Below are 17,538 nucleotides of genomic sequence, written 5' to 3' on the forward strand. Positions count from 1 at the left end.
TTGCATGATTTCTGCAAACATCTCGTCTCGCGTCTTCTTTTTCCGACGCCTTATCTGGGATAGCCTTCGGGAAGGAGGAGGGAGGCTTGAAACATTTGCAGCTGCTGGAGGGAGTGAAAAAAGGAGAGAATTTTTTTAAAAGATACATTTTTCAGAACAATGCTTATACTCTTTCACGGTGACAAATACTATTCACATTACATAGCACATGTGATTTCTGTGCAAGGTCGCATTTTGCCTCTTAATATTGAGTGCCTGTGGCTTTGCTGCTAGAGATCACAGACGCAGGTCCGGGCAACAGAATTCAGCTTGCATGCTGCCATGGTAAGCCACTGTCTTTAGGCTTCTGCGCCCTGCTTTCCCACATACCAAGCAAAGCCCATTGTGCTGCAGTTTTCCTGTTAACCTTAAGCAGCAGAAAACAAGCTAACACCCCCCCACCATCCAATTGTCTGGGATGAGTGCTTTATCCCTCCCCCCACCGCGTGGCTGGTATCAGGGAAGATCCCTGCAGGAACCAAACTAACCCCCCCCCCCAACCCGCCATGAATTCTCTGGGATGAGTGCTTTATCCCTCCCCCCACCGCGTGGCTGGTATCAGGGAAGATCCCTGCTAGCAAAACGCAAAAAGCTCTGGGCCAATCCTCCCGCCGCCCTTTGCACTTGGCTAAATGCAGGGAAGGATTTCTTTTCAGCCACAGGCAAACAGCCCAGTAGGAACGGCCACCTCTGTCCCCTTAATTAAATTCCCGTATTTCAACCAGGTTACCCTAAGCGATATCACTCTCCTGAGGATTACACAGCAAGATAAAGAATGGATGTTGCTTGAATGCCAGCAAACACCGGGACCATACGCTGCCAGGCTTTGTCATGCAATGATACCAGATTACTTGCTACTAGCATGGCGTGGTCAAGTGTCCTACCATGGAGGACGGAATAAGGCTGCACTGCCCAGAAACCTTGTGGCAAGGCTTTTGGAGTACCTCCAGGAGAGCTTCATGGAGATGTCCCTGGAGGATTTCTGCTCAATCCCCAGACATGTTAACAGACTTTTCCAGTAGCTGTACTGGCTGCGAATGCATCCCAAGTGCTCAGGGCAAATTAATCATTAAAAATGCTTGCTTTTAAACCATGTTTTATATTTTAAAAGGTAAACTCACCTGAGGTCCCTTCCATGGGGTCATGGTCTTGGGTACTGGCTTGGGAGGCTTGGGAGGGTACTTCAGTCAGGGTGAGAAACAGATCCTGGCTGTTGGGGAGAACGGAGACCTGGGTGCTCTCTGCCAGCTCATCCTCCTCCTCCTCCTCGTCTTCCCCTTCCGCGGAATCATCAGGTGTACCTGATGAGATTATCCCCATCTCGGAATCCACAGTCAGAGGTGGGGTAGTGGTGGCGGCCCCCCCTAGAAAAGCATTTAGCTCGGCGTAGAAGCAGCATGTCCGCGGCTCTGACCCGGAGCGACCGTTTGCCTCCTTTGCTTTTTGATAGGCTTGTCTGAGCTCCTTGACTTTCACGCGGCACTGATCTGAGTCCCTATTGTGGCCTCTCTCCATCATGCCCTTGGAAATTTTTTCAAAAGTTTTGGCATTTCGTCTTTTCGAACGAAGTTCTGCTAGCACTGAATCCTCTCCCCATATAGCGATCAAATCCAGTACCTCCTGTACGGTCCATGCTGGTGCTCTTTTTCGATTATCAGCCTGCATGGTTACCTGTGCTGATGAGCTCTCTGTGGTCACCTGTGCTCTCCACGCTGTGCAAACAGGAAATGAAATTCAAATGTTCCCGGGGCTTTTCCTGTCCACCTGGCCAGCGCATCCGAGTTCAGATTGCTGTCCAGAGCGGTCACAATGGTGCACTGTGGGATAGCTCCTGGAGGCCAATAACATCGAATTGCGGCCACACTAACCTTAATTCGGATTGACAATACCGATTTTGACGCTACTCCTCTCGTCGAGGAGGAGTACAGAAATCGAATTAAAGGGCTCTTTAATTCGAATTAAATGGCTTCGTTGTGTGGACGGGTCCAGCGTTAATTCGATTTAAAGCAGCTAAATCCGAATTAAAGTCGTAGTGTAGACCAGGCCTTAGATACAGAATCACACAGGGACCTGGGCTCATTTACTCCACTAGGGGGCAGCAGGGATACACACACACAGTCCCGAATCCCTCCAGCAGGGGGCAGTGCTGTGCACGTGTGCACACATGACTGATTCCCTCCAGCAGGGGGCAGTGTTATGCACATGCACACACACACACACACAGCCCCACATCCCTCCAGCAAGGAGCAGTGCTGCACGCACACGACTGATTCCCTCCAGTAGAGGGCAGTGCTGCACACAGATGACCGATTCCCTCCAGCAGGGGGCAGTGCTGCACACACACCACCGATTCCCTCCAGCAGGGGGCAGTGCTGCACACACACGACCGATTCCCTCCAGTAGAGGGCAGTGCTGCACACAGATGACCGATTCCCTCCAGCAGGGGGCAGTGCTGCACACACATGACCGATTCCCTCCAGCAGGGGGCAGTGCTGCACACACATGACCGATTCCCTCCAGCAGGGGGCAGTGCTGCACACCCACACCCACACACTTACTTTACACCCTTTATTAATAAAATCCCCAGCTCTCCTCTCCAGCAAATGACTCCCCTCTGGGAGCCTGTTTAATTCACCCCCCATTCCCTAGCAGCACGTCCGAGTGGGGTCTAGTTGGCGTGTCCATGCTGTGGGGGAGTCCTGGGTGTCGGACACTGTCAGACCTTTAACCCCAGGCATCCCATGCTGAGAGGCGGGTCTCCCTCCTCTCTGGCATGACCTCTGACCCCAGCCCCCTAAGCCACATGGCTCATCTGCAGCTGCTCAGCCAGGTCCTGGGCAGGGCGATGGAGGGCCTGGTGCTGCAGCAGGTTGGATCTCTGGGTGAACGCCTTCCCGCACTGGGGGCACTGGTAGGGCCGCTCCCCGGTGTGGATGCGCCGGTGCTGGGCGAGGTGGGAGCTCCAGTTGAAGCCCTTCCCGCAGTCCGGGCAGCAGTGGGATTTCTGGCCCGTGTGCAGGGAGCGGTGCTGGGTCAGGTGCTTGCCGTGGCGGAAGCTGCGCCCGCACTCGGGGCACTGATAGGGTCTCTCCGGTGTGTGGGTGCGCAGGTGCTGCAGCAGGTTGGAGCTGTCGCCGAAGCCCTTCCCGCAGTGGGTGCAGACAAAGGGGCGCTCGCCGGTGTGGGTGCGCCGGTGCTGCAGCAGGTTGGAGCGCTGGCTGAAGGCCTTGCCGCACTGGGCGCAGGGGAAGGGGCGCTCGCCGGTGTGGGTGCGCCGGTGCTGCGCCAGGTGGGCGTTGTGGCGGAAACCGCGCCCGCAGTCAGGGCAGCTGTAGGGTTTCTCCTCGGTGTGGGTGCGCCAGTGCTGCGCCAGGTTGGAGCTCTGGTAGAAGCTCTTCCCGCACTCCCCGCACTTGTAGGGCTTTTCGCCCGTGTGGATCCGCTGGTGCCGGATCAGGAGGGTGCTGCGGGCAAAACTCTTCCCGCACTCGGGGCACTGATAGGGCCGGCCTGTCCCACCCTGACTCTGCCCCTGCTCGGGGGTCCCGTGCAGCTCCGCTCCCACAGGCCCTGTCTGCTGAGGATTCTCCTCCTCCATCCCGGCACCTGCTGGGCGAGAGAGAGAATCCAGCCAGGGCTCATTCCCAGCGCTGGGGAGAAAGGGGGGGTTTATCGCTGAGCAGAAAACCTGATGGGCAGGAAGCGAATCCCCCAAACCCTTCCCTGAGGGGAGAGGAGGGGCCGGGGCTGCCCCAACGGCCCAGCTGAGCCCTCAGAGAAAGGCTGGGGGAGGGGAGGGTTCCTGCCAAGGGTGGGATCCAGGAGTGACACCTGCTGGGGATGACACTGAGCGAGTGGAGACAGACCTGGGGGGCTCCCAGAGGCTTTGCTGGGATCCCAGCTTTTGCCTTCACTCCCGGACGGTCTCCGAGCCGGTGTCGCTCATTCCTCACCTGCATGGGTGCCTCTCGGAGTCTCCCTTTCCTCTGAGCCCTGGAGATCCAGGACCCTTGGCTCTTCCCCTTGCTCCATCCGGGAGGTCACGGTCGGGTCGGGGACAGGGAATTCTGCTGGGGGGAAGGTGAGACCAGCTTGGTGAAATTTCCCCCGAGGTCTCGGTATGGAGAACACGCCCTGGCTTTAACCCGGGCCCCGCTCTCTGCTGGGGGCACACGGGATCTGCACTGTGGGGTGACGGTCCCTGTGCTGCTGGGCCTGGGGGCAGCAGGGCTGATCCCCCAGAAATCTAAGTGGGGAAGAGCCCTGAGCTGAAGCTGCCCCGGGTCCATCAAAGCCCGTCGAGCTCCTGATCCCCAGGGGGCAGCGGCGCCTCACCCAGCGAGATCAGAGTCTGGTAATTCTCCTGCATGACGTCCCTGTAGAGCTGCCTCTGCCCTTCGTCCAGGAGCTCCCACTCCTCCCGGGAGAAATACACGGCCACCTCCTCGAACCCCACCGGCGCCTGGAACCACCGGGGCAGGGACCCCGCTCAGCACCTGCCGCTCTGGGCAGGAACTAAGGGGGTGGGAACGGGCTGGGGCTGGGAGCCTGTCCCACTCTTAGGTCTGTCCCCTTTGCAAGGGACTCTGGGAAATGCAGTTCCCCTTTGCAATGCACCATGGGCAGGGTTGGCCACTTGGGAGATTTCTGGCCCACCTCCTCTTGCATATTCATGATGGGGGTGGGGAGCTGTAACTGTCCCGTGTTAGCCTGGCAGGGACAGGGAGCTCCAGGAGGCAGAACTGAGAACCAAGTGAATGTCCAAAGGACATATCAGGGGCACTAGCTCTGATCCAGCCCCAGCCAGGAGCAGGGGACTGGCTGGCTCAGGGAGGTGGGGAAAGGGACATGGGCCCTTTCCCCTCTAGGGGGTGCTGTCCCCTACTGGTTGGGATCTGTTACACCCACTCATAATGCAACAGAGGATCTTTTCTTGGGGTGTTTGAAGCATAACCAGGCTGGGGAAGCCCCCTGCTAAACTTCAGCGGGAGGCAGACAAGGAGCGTCAGGCTCACCCAAAATCATGAGATTAGGTAAAAAGAATAGATTTGAGGTTCTTTTTCTTTGCCTTCTGCTTTGTGAGCCTTTAGGCTGCATGGGGGTCACATTTTGAAGCTTTCTCCACAGCCACGAGGGCTAGAAATGTACTTTTTCTTTAAGAATGAAGGCTGGAATTATCACATCTCCACTTGACTCCAGGAGCTGGGGCTTTAAGGAAAAATAATTAGCATGAGACTCATGAAAAAGCATGAGAGCTGGCAACACTGGGGGAGGGGATTCTGCCCTGCCCTGTCTGGTGTTTCCGTCTCTCCCCAGGAGACTGTGGAGACAAACCACATCCCCAGGCCAGTCCCTTGTCGGTGGGACCAGAGATCCAGGGATCTCATGAGAAGTATGCAATAGCAGGGACATGTTGGATTAATATGCGTTGACTTATCTACATAATATAGATTCCTTCTCCTCCCCCCCCCCCATTTCTGTTTGGCTCTGCCCACCCGGCCCAACCACTTTCCCCCCCCCCTTGCTACCCCCAAGGGCTCCCTGACCATAGAGCAGGGGTGGCCAACCTGAGTCTGAGAAGGAGCCAGAATTTACCAATGTACATTGCCAAAGAGCCATAGTAATACGTCAGCAGCCCCCCCATCAGCTCTCCGCCCCCCGCTCCCAGCACCTCCTGCCCACCTGCAGCCCTGCCGATCAGCACCTCCCACTCTCTCCCTGCACCTCCCGATCAGCTGTTTTGTGGCATGCAGGAGGCTCTGGGGGGGAGGGAAAGGAGCGAGGGCACGGCAGGCTCAGAGGAGTGGGGGCAGGGCCTGTGGCAGAGCCAGGGCTTGAGCAGTGAGCACCCCCCAGCACCTTGGAAAGTTGGCGCCTGTAGCTCCAGCCCCGGAGTCGGTGCCTATACAAGGAGCCGCATATTAACATCTGAAGAACCGCATGTGGCTCTGGAGCCACAGGTTGGCCACCCGTGCCATAGAGCACTGATCCCCCACAGCCACCCTGAGGCCATAGAGATGTAGCTAAGAGTGGCTGCCTGCACTGGTCCACTCGATCCATTATGTGACCCAGTGCACTAGCATTGTCCAGGGCTGTAGGCCAGCTGAGAGAAACTCTAGGGCAGGGTCTCTATGGTGAGTCTTCCAGGCACCGTCCAGGAGTCTAATAACCATAGAGATACAGTTTTCTCTGCCAGCCTTGCCACAGAATATGGCCAGAGTGACCACCTATGTAGTACCAATCTAGCCATGTCACTATCCATATCTCTATGGTTATGGGTTGGGGAGCATTATGATCTAGGGCAGAGCTAGTGCTAGGCATAAGCAGACTGAGCAATTGCTTAGGGCCCCAAGAAGCTCAAGGGGGACCCCTATTTGCTTGTTTTAGTATTGGAGGAGCCGAAAATATTCTTGCTTTGGGCCCCCAATGGGCTATCACCTGCACTGATCTAGGTATTTTCAAGCTTTTTGATACCAGGGACCGGCTTGCTGCCTCCTAAACTGTGTCAGGGAGGTCTCAGGGACCAGTGCTGATCCACAGACCGGTCATTGAGAAACACTGCTCCAGAGAGTACAGTGCCCTGGAGGGTGTTACAATCTAGGAGCATTCTTGGGGAGTCTCTATTACTTGGTCTCCTGCAGGGGTTACACTCTGGGACGTCTTCCAAGCATCTCTATGGTTTAGAATCCTGAAGGAGTCTGGGAGGGCTGCTGAGGGTTGCTAATCCCCCTGAAGGGATTACGCGGTGGGAGGATTCGCGAGGGTCTCTATGATTTGGAGTCCTGGTGGGGTTACGCTCTGGTAGAGCTGCCAGGGGTCTCTATGGTTTAGAATCCTGGAGGAGATTCCATTCTGGAACATGGGAGATCTCCCAGGAGTCTCTATGGTTTAGAATCCTGGAGGAGGTTCCGTTCTAGAACGTGGGAGATCTCCCAGGAGTCTCTATGGTTTAGAATCCTGGAGGGGGGTTACAGTCTGGGAGGTCTCGCAGAGGTATCTCTCAGTATAGTCCAGACCCCATCACAGAACTGGGAGCCTCCTGGCCCATCTGGGAGCCCAAGCAGCTTCTGAGCTTCCCCAGCAGCACGGCGACACGTCCAGGGCCATTCTGACCCCCAAGACGGGGTCCACAGCACAGACACGGGGGGAGGCAAATCACAGGGGAAGGGAGTTTATTTCCTACAGGTACAACTTGCTAACACAACAAGAGACTCAAATCAGTCACAAAATCCAGCAGGAGAGCAGGATCCAGGCACCTGTTGGGAACAGAGAGTTTGGGCTGGGGCCAGACTGACTTCTGGGAAGCTCTCTGGCTGCTCCAGGCCAGGAGGGGATGTTCCCCAGGTGTCACTGGGCTCCTGAATGTGCAGCTCCATGCGCTGCAAAGAGAGGAGCCAGGCGCTGGAGAGGAGACAAGCTGCCCCCTGTCTGGGTGTGTCCGTTTGTCCAGCCTCTCTGGTACCCAGCAGTCTCACACACCCCCAGCTCCCAAACCCCCTGTGAAAGGGGGAAGGAGCCGAGAGTGTGGTCCAGAGGCAGCCAGATTCTGGAGAGTGAAGGGATGGTCGTCCTCCCCCTCCCCCACCCCTCCCACCCCGGACGGGCACAGGCATTAGGGGACAGGATGGGCCTGCAAGAGTTAATGATCCCTGCAGAGTGGGGGAGGGGGTGGGAGAGCAGGAGAGGCCCCCAAACTGGGGCACTTTGCCCCCAGCTCCAGCGTGGATGGGATTCCCAGGGCACCGGGGAGAAACTCGGATCCTTCTTTCTCCAACTTTCCCCCAAAACCTCTTCTTCCTCCGAGTCCACACCCTGACCCAAACCTCCTCCCCCATCCTTCACACAAATTCTAAATAACCCATCCGTCCCCATGCTCATTCCGTTCCGATCCTCTTCGGATGAGCCTATGTATCATGCTGAGTTCCCATATCAACACTTTTCAGCCTAGATACCAAAGCACTTTCCCAAAGGCGGGTCAGCACGCAGCACCGTCCCCTTTTCCCAGATGAGGCACTAAGGCAGAGACAGGGGAAAAGACTCACCCAAGAGCACAAAAGCAAGTGTCAGAGTCAGGGATAGCACCCAGAAGTCCTGTCTCGCAACCCCCACCTTGCTCTCACCACTAGACCCCAGTCTCCTCCCAGAGCCAGGATGAGAACCCAGGAGTCCTGTCTCCCTGCCCCTCTCTCTCTCTCTCACCCCTGGACCCCACTCCTCTTCCAGAGCCAGGGAAAGAACCCAAGTGTCCTGACTCCCAGCCCCCTGCTCTAACCACTAGACTCTACTCCCAGGGAACCCAGGAGTCCTGGTTCTCAGCCCTCTCCCTGCTCTAAATCCCCTCCCCTCCCAGGGACACCCCCGTGGGGTTCCCGTGTCCCTTCCTGGTCAGCCGAGGTATTTCTGGATGTGTCCGAGCGGGCCAGCTCCCCCAGCCGCTCCCCAGGCAGGGCCGGTGTCTTCGCGGTGCGTGCGCCGGTGCTGCCGCAGGTTGGAGCTGAGGCTGAAGGCTTTGCCACACTGCAGGCAGGCGAAGGGCTTCTCGCCGGTGTGCGTGCGGTGGTGCTGCAGGAGGGCCGAGCTCTGGGCGAAGGCCTTGCCGCACTCGGTGCAGTGGTAGGGCCGGTGCCCGCGGTGGCTGCGCTGGTGCTGCATGAGGTTGGAGCTCTGGCTGAAGCGCTTGCCGCACTCGGGGCAGGGGTAGGGCCGCTCCCCCTTGTGGCTGCGCTGGTGCTTGACCAGGGTGGAGGAGACGCTGAAGCTCTTGCCGCACTCGGGGCAGCGATAGGGCCGCTCGCCGGTGTGGGTGCGCCGGTGCTTCGCCAGGTCGGCGCTCTGACTGAAGCCGCGCCCGCACTCCGCACAGGCGAAGGGCTTCTCGCCCGTGTGCACCCGCCGGTGGGTCACCAGGTGCGAACTCTTCCCGAACACCTTCCCGCACACCCCGCACGGGTGGGCCTTGGGGGCGGCCGGGGGGCGGTGGTGGCTCTTGCGGTGCTGCGAGAGGGCTGAGCTGAGGGGGAAGCAGCGCCCGCAGGCCCCGCAGCGGTAGGGGCGGCGCTCCGTGTGCTCCCGCACGTGCTGCACGAAGTCCAGGCTCAGGACGAAAGCGCGCCCGCAGTCGGGGCACTTGTAGGGCGGCTCGCAGCGGTGGGTGCGGCGGTGCTGGCGCAGGTGGGAGCTCTCGGCGAAGGCCTTGCCGCACTCGGCGCATTTGTAGGGCCGCTCGCCCGTGTGCGTGCGCTGGTGGCGGATCAGGTGGGAGCTGAGCGTGAAGCTCTTCCCGCACTCGGTGCATTTGTAGGGGCGCTCCCCGGTGTGGATGCGCTGGTGCTGGCTGAGGTTGGAGCCACGGCTGAAGCTCTTCCCGCAGTCGGGGCATTTGTAGGGTCTCTCCCCGGTGTGGGTGTGCTGGTGGCGGGTCAGCAGCGAGCTCTGGCTGAAGGCCTTGCCGCACTCGCCGCATTTGTAGGGGCGCTCCCCGGTGTGGATGCGCTGGTGCCGGATGAGGTGGGAGCTCTGGTGGAAGCTCTTCCCGCACTCGGGGCATTTGTAGGGCTTCTCACCCATGTGGGTGCGCTGGTGCACCAGGATCTCCTGCAGGGGGCTCTCGCACACTGTCTCCCAGTCGGGCCGGCCCTCCCCCTGCTTGGGGCTGCCGTAAGACTCCATTCCTGCAGGCTCTTCCCGCTGGAGATTCTCCTCCGTCCTGGCACATGCTAGGAGACAGAGAATCCAGACAGGGCTCATTCCCTGGCCAAGGGAGACAGAAAACCTGATGGGCAGGAAGCTGAACTCCCCCAACCCTTTGCAAGAAGGGAGAGGAGAGGCCACGTCTGCCCCAATGGCCCAGCTGCCGCAGGGGACCCACAACTGCTGTCCTGCCAACTCACCGTGGGATCTGGTCTGCTCTGCTCTCCCCTGCTAAGCAGGGTCTGGTCTGTTTGGCCGCCGGATGGGAGACCCCCCCCCCCATCCCCGGCCCAGTAGTGGGGTGATGCTACCCCCCAGAGATCCCAACCCCACAGGGTCTCTCCTCTCTGGCCTGTGTGCTGGGGCTGTGCTGGGAAGTGGTCCCAGCTGAACTGCAGCAAAGAGACCCTCTCTCTGGCAGGGCAGATCCCAGCTGTGCCCAGAGAGATGCCAGGGCGGGCACTGGCCTGGGGAGCTGGCTCTGCTCCCAGGCACCATTACTGTCCATAAAGAAGGGGCCTAGAATGTGAGTCACCACTGCCCCCCCCCCCCCCAATAACCACAGAGATGGGGCCTAGAGCACAAGTTTCCCTGGCCTGCCCATACCACAGAGACGCAGCCTAGAACATACATCACCCTGCCCCCGCACCCCCGTAACTATAGAGGTGGAGCCTAGAGGTCCCTACCCACCTGTATCCATAGTGATGGGGGTCTAGCCCCTTCCACATCTCCCCATCCCATCTCTATGGAAACAGAATTGGGTGAGGGGGGGGTGTTGCTCAGGGAGATGCTGCGGGGGAGATTTTAGGATCCTCAGTGGCCCTTGGGGTTCCCCAGCTGTCATGGGGGGAGCAGAAAGAGGCAGTGCTGAGCACTGCGGGATGCAAAGGGGGAGCATCTGGCCCCACAGGGTGCAGGAGTTGGAGCCCAATTCCCCGCCACTGCTGGGTGTGCTCCTCATGGCTGTGGATGGGGTCACACAGTAACAGGAATGGGGGAGTGGAAAACAGAATGGGGGAGAGGGGGGGCTCCCAATGGCTCTGCTGGGAAACCAGCTTTTCCCTTCACTCCCAGTCCCTAAGCCCGTGTCATTCATTCCTCACCTGCGCGGGCACCTCTCAGGATCTCCCTTTCCTCGGAGCCCTGGAGATCCGGGACCCTGGGCTCTTCCCCTCGCTCCAGCCGGGAGATCCCGGCCGGGTCGGGGAATCCTGGTGCAGGGCCAGGCATGATCCCAGTCATGTGGAGCGAGCTGCTGAATTCAAACACATTGTTAGGTTTCCCCTTCTCATTCTGGTGCCATCCACTGTTAGCACCCCACTTCCAGAGGGCCCCTTAGCCAAGACCTTAATTAACTAATCATGGCACCATCACTCAACACCCCCCAGCCCGATAGTTGGCATTGGGACAATTTACAACCGCAAGACGATGCTTTATTCCCAGCTGATTCCACTTCCACATGCCACAGAACGCTCCACACCTGTCCCGGGGCATTATCTGGCCCTAGAAAGCAGCTGTTGGTCTCAATGAGTTTTCCATGCTAAAGATTTTCATTTAATCACTTCTGACCTGAGAAAGGCTAGGCATAGAATAAGATGAAACCAGAGATCGGAAGAGACATGTATTAAGTGCCCAGAATGCACAATTAGCAGCAGAACTTCAGTTTTCACCAAGGGAAAAACAGGTTTCTAGCTGTCATAGGTGCACAGAAAATATGGAGAACATGACCCAGCATCTGCCTGAGTCTGCAGAGAGCCTGAACTGATCACTCTGAGGCCTGGTCCACACGACACAGGTAGGCTGATGTAAGGCAGCTTACATCGACCTGGCTCTGTAAGCGTCTACACTAAAATGTAGCTCCCACCGATGTAACTCGCCCACTGCACCGACTTAATAACTCCACCTCCATGAAGGCGTAGCGCTTAAGTCGATGTAGTTAGGTCAACACAGAGTCCGTGTAAAAACTGCATTACTTACATCCACCGTTGCTGCCTTTCAGAAACCATCCCCCAATGCCCCCCACTGGTAGCTAATAAGCTCCTGGTGAGGACGCGTGCCGCCGACACAAGGAGCGTAGTGTGGACGTGTAAAACCGATTCAATCTCTGCAATGGCTGTACTTAGATGGACTTAGTATCGTAGCGTAGACTTGCCCTGAAAGGCATGAATTGCCTCCACTCTTCTCAATGGGGGCATCGACTCTGAAACCTAATGAGGACGTGTAACATGCCAAAGTTGTTGGGCTGCCCCTTCCAGCTCAGGCACTTCTCTCACACCACCCCCTGGGTGCTCAAACCTTCAGCCAGCCCCGACCCCGCTACCCCCAACACATGCCAATTCCAGGAGGCGAACACCATCAACACAGAAATCACTGGGGCCCGGAGAACCAGGAGGGCGGGGGAGAAGATTAAACTCCCAGACACCCCCACACCCTGGACTCCTGGGTTCCATTTGGGCACCATTCAGTACAGGCCTTGGGGAGTTATTGAAACACGGCTCCTGTACAATTTCCAGCTGGAATTAGGGCCAAATGCCCGGAGGGCTATGCAACCATCCCAGCGCTCTCTCCTCTGCTCCCGGGGACCCCTGTGGCCAGATCCCCTGGGCTTAGCCTCTTTCCCTTCCCCAGCCCCACCCCGCCGCTGCCCGGGGGCGGGGGGTCTCTCCGGTCCCAGCCCCCTTCGGCTCCGATCCCCTCCTCACCGCGGCCGCTGCCTCCGGGCAGCGATTTCCTGCCTCGGCTGCTGTTTCTCGCCCCCGCTCAGCGCCCGGCCGGGGCGATCCCCTCCCGGGGCCGGGGCTGCAGCCGGAGACGCGGCCCCGCGGCAGCACTGGCCGGCAGCGGGTCTCTTTGTGCGCTCCCCTCCCAGCTGCCAGGCGCACACACAACACAACATAAGCCGGGGGGATTGCTGGGAACAGGAAGGTCCCTGCCTTATTCCGTCCCCTCCTTGCAATAGTTCCTGATCTCGCCTAGGAATCGCCCCATGGGGGAGGGGAGGTGCGATTGCCCCCAGCCCAGCTGAGAGGAGAGCCAGGGGCATTAGCACGTGTCCTGAAACCCGGGGCTACTTGCACCCCCAGCCCCTACGCGCTGCAGGGTCACTGGATCTGGGTAGGAGCGGGGTGAGGGCGCAGGAGGGGGCCCCACAGTCCGGGCTGACCCCAGTGTGGTGCTAAGGGGGCGCCGTGCCGAGCGGCGGGGAACGCGGGTGGGGGGCTCAGTAGGGGGCGCTCTCCCCTCACAGTCAGGGCTGGCCCCAAATGCGCCACTAGGGGGGGGCTGTGTACTCGCTGAAGCAGCCCCTGGTGGCGATCTGAGGCATTGCATAAGCCTGGCCCCTGAAACCTGAGTCAATCCTGAACTTTTCATCCACAGCCCCTGGGGGTTCATGGAACAGCAGAAACCAGCTGGAGACTTGGAGCAGAGCTTCAGCCACTCACCTTCTGTTGCTCAAGGGCTCCCCAGCTCTGGGTCTAGTGGGTTAGATCAGGAGGGCTGGGAGTCGAGACTCCTGGGTTCTTGGATGGCTGTATACTAATGCTAGAAGTATGGAGAATAAACAGGAAGAACTAAAACTATTAGTGAATAATCACACTTAGGCCATCACTGACATCACAGTGACTTGGTAGGACAATTGACATGACTGGACTATTGGTATAGACGGGTCCACCAGCTTGTTCAGGAAGGACAGGTAGGGAAACAAAGGGAGGAGGGGTTGCCTTGAATATCCAAGATGTATACACTTACACTGAGATTGAATGAGAAGGGAGGCAGACTGCTGAAAGTCTCGGGGAAAGGATAAAGGGAGTAAAATATAAGGGTAAGGTCATGGTAGGGGTCTACGAGGGACCATCAATTGGTGGATGAGGCTTTTTTTAAACAACTAACAAAATCATCCCAAACACAAGCCTTAGGGCAAACGTCCACTTAAAATGCTGCACCGGTGTAGCACTTGAAGACACTCTAAGATGACAGGAAAAAGCTCTTCCTTCGGCGTAGTTATTCCACCTCCCCAAAAAGCGGTAACTATGTCGACGGGAGAAGCTCTCCTTCTGCCATAGCGGTGTAGACGGCGGGTTAGGTTGGTGTAACTACGTGGCTCAGAGGTGTGGATTTTTCACACCCCTGAGCGATGAAGTTATACCACTAGAAGTCTGTAGTGTAGACCAGACCTTAGCGGTGATGGAGGACTTCACCTACACAGACAGCTGTTGGGAAAGTACAGCAGGACACAGATTTTCCAACAAGTTCTTGGGCTGCATTGGAGACGACTTTTATTGCAGAAGGTGGAGAGAGCGACTAGAGGAGAGGCTGTCCTAGAGTGGATTCTGACAAACAGGGCGGAACTGGTTGAGAATTTGAAGGTGGAAGGCAGATTGGGTCAACGTGATCATGAAAAGATGGAGTTCATGGTTCATCTAAGGAATAGTAGGAGGGAAAACAGCAGAATAAAAAAAACAATGGACTTCAAGAAGGCAGGCGTTAGCAAACTCAGAGAAATGGCAGGTCAGAGCCCATGAGAAGCAAGTCTAAGGGAAACAAGTGCAGGGGAGTTGGCAGTTTTTTAAAGAGATATTATTAAGAGCAAACCATCCCCAGGCTCAGGAGAGAAGGAAGTACGGTAAGCGACCACCCTGGCTTAACCAGATCTTCAAAGACCTGAAACTCAACAAAGAGTCCTACGAAAAGCGGAAACTAGGTCAACTTACGAAGGATGAGAGTATGTAGGGACTAAAGTTACAAAGGCCAAGGCACTAAACAAGATTCAATTAGCTAGGGCCATACAGGGTAATAAGAAAACATTTTACAAATACATTAGAAACAAGAGGAAGACCAAGGACAGGGTAGGCGCATTACTCAATGAAGAGGGAAAGACGACAACAACAAAACGCAGCAATGGCCAAAGTGTTAAATGCCCTTTTTGTTTCAGTTTTCACCAAACAGGTTAGCAGTGACTGGATGTCTAACGTAGTGAACATCAGTGTAAATGGGGTAGAATCTGTGCTAAAATAGGGAAAGAACAAGTTGGGAATTAAGTTAGATGTCTTCAGGTCAGCAGGGTCTGATGGAATACGTCTAGAATACCTAAGGAACTGGCTGAAGAGATCTCTGAGCCATTAGCAATTATCTCTGAGAACTCATGGAGAATGGGAGAGAGACCCAAGGCCTGGAAAAGGGCAAATACAGTACCTATCTATAGAAAGGGGAATAAGGGCAACCCAGGGAATTATAGACCAGTCAGCTTAACTTCAGTACCCAGAAAGATAATGGAGCAAACACACACTCAATTTGTAAGCACCTAGAAGAAAATAAGGTAATAAGTAACAGTCAACATGAATTTGTCAAGAACAAATCATATCAAACCAACCTAATATCCTTCTCTGACAGGATAACAAGACTTGTGGATCGGGAGGGGAAAGCAGTAGATGTCACATATCTCAACTTTAGTACGGCTTTTGATACTGTCTTACATGAACGTCTCATAAGCAAACTAAGGAAATACAGCCTAGGTGAACCTACTATAAGGTGAACGCACAACTGGTTGGCAAACCATACTCTGACTAGTTAAGGGCATATCAAGCGGAGTCCCACAGGGATGAGTTCTGGGTCCAGTTCTGTTCAATATCTTCATAAATGATTTGGACAATGGCATAGAGAGTACACTTATAAAGTTTGCAGATGATACCAAGATGGGAGGGGTTGCAAGCACTTGAGGACAAGATTAGAATTAAAAATGATCATGACAAACTGTAGAAATAAATAAATAAGATGAAATTCAATAAGACAAACACAAAGTACTCCACTTAGGAAGGAACAATCAGTTGCACCCATACAAAATGGGAAATGACTGCCTACGAAGGAGTACTGCGGAAAGGGATCTGGGGGTCATAGTGGATCACAAGCTAAATATGAGTCGAAGAGTGTCACACTGTTGCAAAAAAAGCAAACATCATTCTGGGATGTATTAGCAGGAGGGTTCTTAGCAAGACACAAGAAGTAATTCTTCCACTCTACTCTGCGCTGATTAGGCTTCAACTGGAGTATTGTGTCCTGTTCTGGGCGCCACATTTCAGGATGGATGTGGATAAATTGGAGAGAGTCCAGAGGAGAGCAACAAAAATGATTAAAGGTCTAGAAAACAACTGAAAAAACTGAGTTTTTCTGGAGAAGAGAAGACTGAAGGGAACCATGACAACTGTCTTCAAGTATGTAAGAGATTGTTACAAAGAGAAGGGTGACAAATTGTTCTCCTTATACACTAAGGACATGACAAGACTAATGGGCTTACATTGCAGCAAGGGAGACTTACAAGGTTAGATATTAGGAAAAACATCCTGTCAGGGTAGTTAAGCACTGGAACAGGTTACCAAGGGAGAGTGTGGAATCTCCGTCATTGGAGATTTTTCAGAATAGGCTGGACACACACCTGTCTGGAATGGTCTAGATAATACTTAAAAGTGCCTCAGTGCACGGGACTGGATGAGCTATCAAAGTCCTTTCCAGTCCTACATTTTTATGATTCTATCCCCAGCTCTGGGAGGGAAATGAGGTTGAGTCAGCTGGGAGGAAGTCAAGAGTCCCAGGTTCTATCTATGGCTCTGGGAGGGGAGTGGGGCCTAGTGGATTGGGGGCTGGGACTCAACTCCGGGATTCTCTGCCCCACTTCTGAGAGGGGAGCAGGGCCACATAAATGGAGCAGCACCATCCCAAGGACAGGGTCTCCACCTCAGCCCCTCTCAGCCATCATGGCAGCAAAGAGGGTGATGGGATGCAGCATTCCCCTTAAATTTCACTGGCTGGATGAAGGCTCTGGGGTCATGGGACAACCCTTCCATCTCAGCAGCTCTTAACTCTCCAGTGCTCGGTGACAGGTTAGAAAAGGAGACACCCCTTTCCCATTCCCCCGGAGTATGAAAGCCGTGAGCTGCCGCCTGGCAGTGCCCTGGCTGACCACAGGCAAAAATGTTGCCAATATTTTAAAAGGGTAAACAGGATGACCTGGATAATCATAGGCCTGTCAGCCCGACCTCAATCCCACTGAAGATAATAGATCAGCTGTTGGGGGACTCCATTAATAAAGGAAAGCAATGTAATTCATACCAAGCAGCATGGGTTTATGGACAATAGATCCAGTCAAACTTTCTTAACTTTGTTTGGATGAGATGACAAGTGTGACTGACACAGGCAATAGTGTTGCTATATTTCGACTTCTGTAAGGCCTTTGACTTGGTACCACATGATATTCTGATTAAAAAACTAGAACGCTATAAAATTAACATGACCCACATTGAAGGGATTAAAAGCCAGCTAACTGGTAAGTCTCACAATGTAACCGTAAATGGGGAATCACCACTGAATGGATGCGTTTCCACTGGGGTCCCACAGGGATCGGTTTGTGGCCCTACATTATTTAACATTTTTGTCAGTGACCTGGAAGAAAACAAAATCATCACTGACGAAGTTTGTGGATGACACAAAAATTGAGTGGGAAATAATAAAGAGGACAGGTCACTGACAGAGCGACCGGGTCGGCTGGTAAATTGGGCACAATGTGTGTTTTAATACAGCTAAGTGTAAATGTATAGGAACAAAGAATGGGGGCCACGCTTACACAATGGGGGACTCTATCCTGGGAAGCAGGGACTGAAAAAGTTTTGGGGGTCTTGGTGAATAATCAGCTGAACGTGAGCTCCCAGGATGACACTGTGGCCAAAGGGCTAATGCAATCTTTGGGGGCGTAAACAAGGGAATCTCGAGTAGGCGCAGAGAGGTTATTTAACCTCTGTATTTGGCTCTGGTGCAACT

The 17,538-nt window shown here is 55.2% G+C and overlaps 1 protein-coding gene across 1 annotated transcript in view; it reads right to left on the reverse strand.

Moving 5' to 3' along the window:
• Positions 1-2,673: 2,673 nt before the first annotated feature.
• Positions 2,674-17,538, reverse strand: part of LOC135877330 (zinc finger protein 208-like) — a 295,762-nt gene continuing 280,897 nt past the window's right edge. Inside the window, exons 11-12 of the mRNA XM_065402759.1 lie at positions 8,519-9,615; positions 2,674-3,488 (exon numbers count right to left, since the gene is read on the reverse strand). Of these exons, the coding sequence (XP_065258831.1) occupies positions 2,834-3,488; positions 8,519-9,615 (1,752 nt within the window). The 3' untranslated portion in view covers positions 2,674-2,833. The remainder of the gene's footprint in view (positions 3,489-8,518; positions 9,616-17,538) is intronic.

Source organism: Emys orbicularis, chromosome 4, assembly GCF_028017835.1.
Source record: "Emys orbicularis isolate rEmyOrb1 chromosome 4, rEmyOrb1.hap1, whole genome shotgun sequence".
NCBI lineage: Eukaryota > Metazoa > Chordata > Testudines > Emydidae > Emys > Emys orbicularis.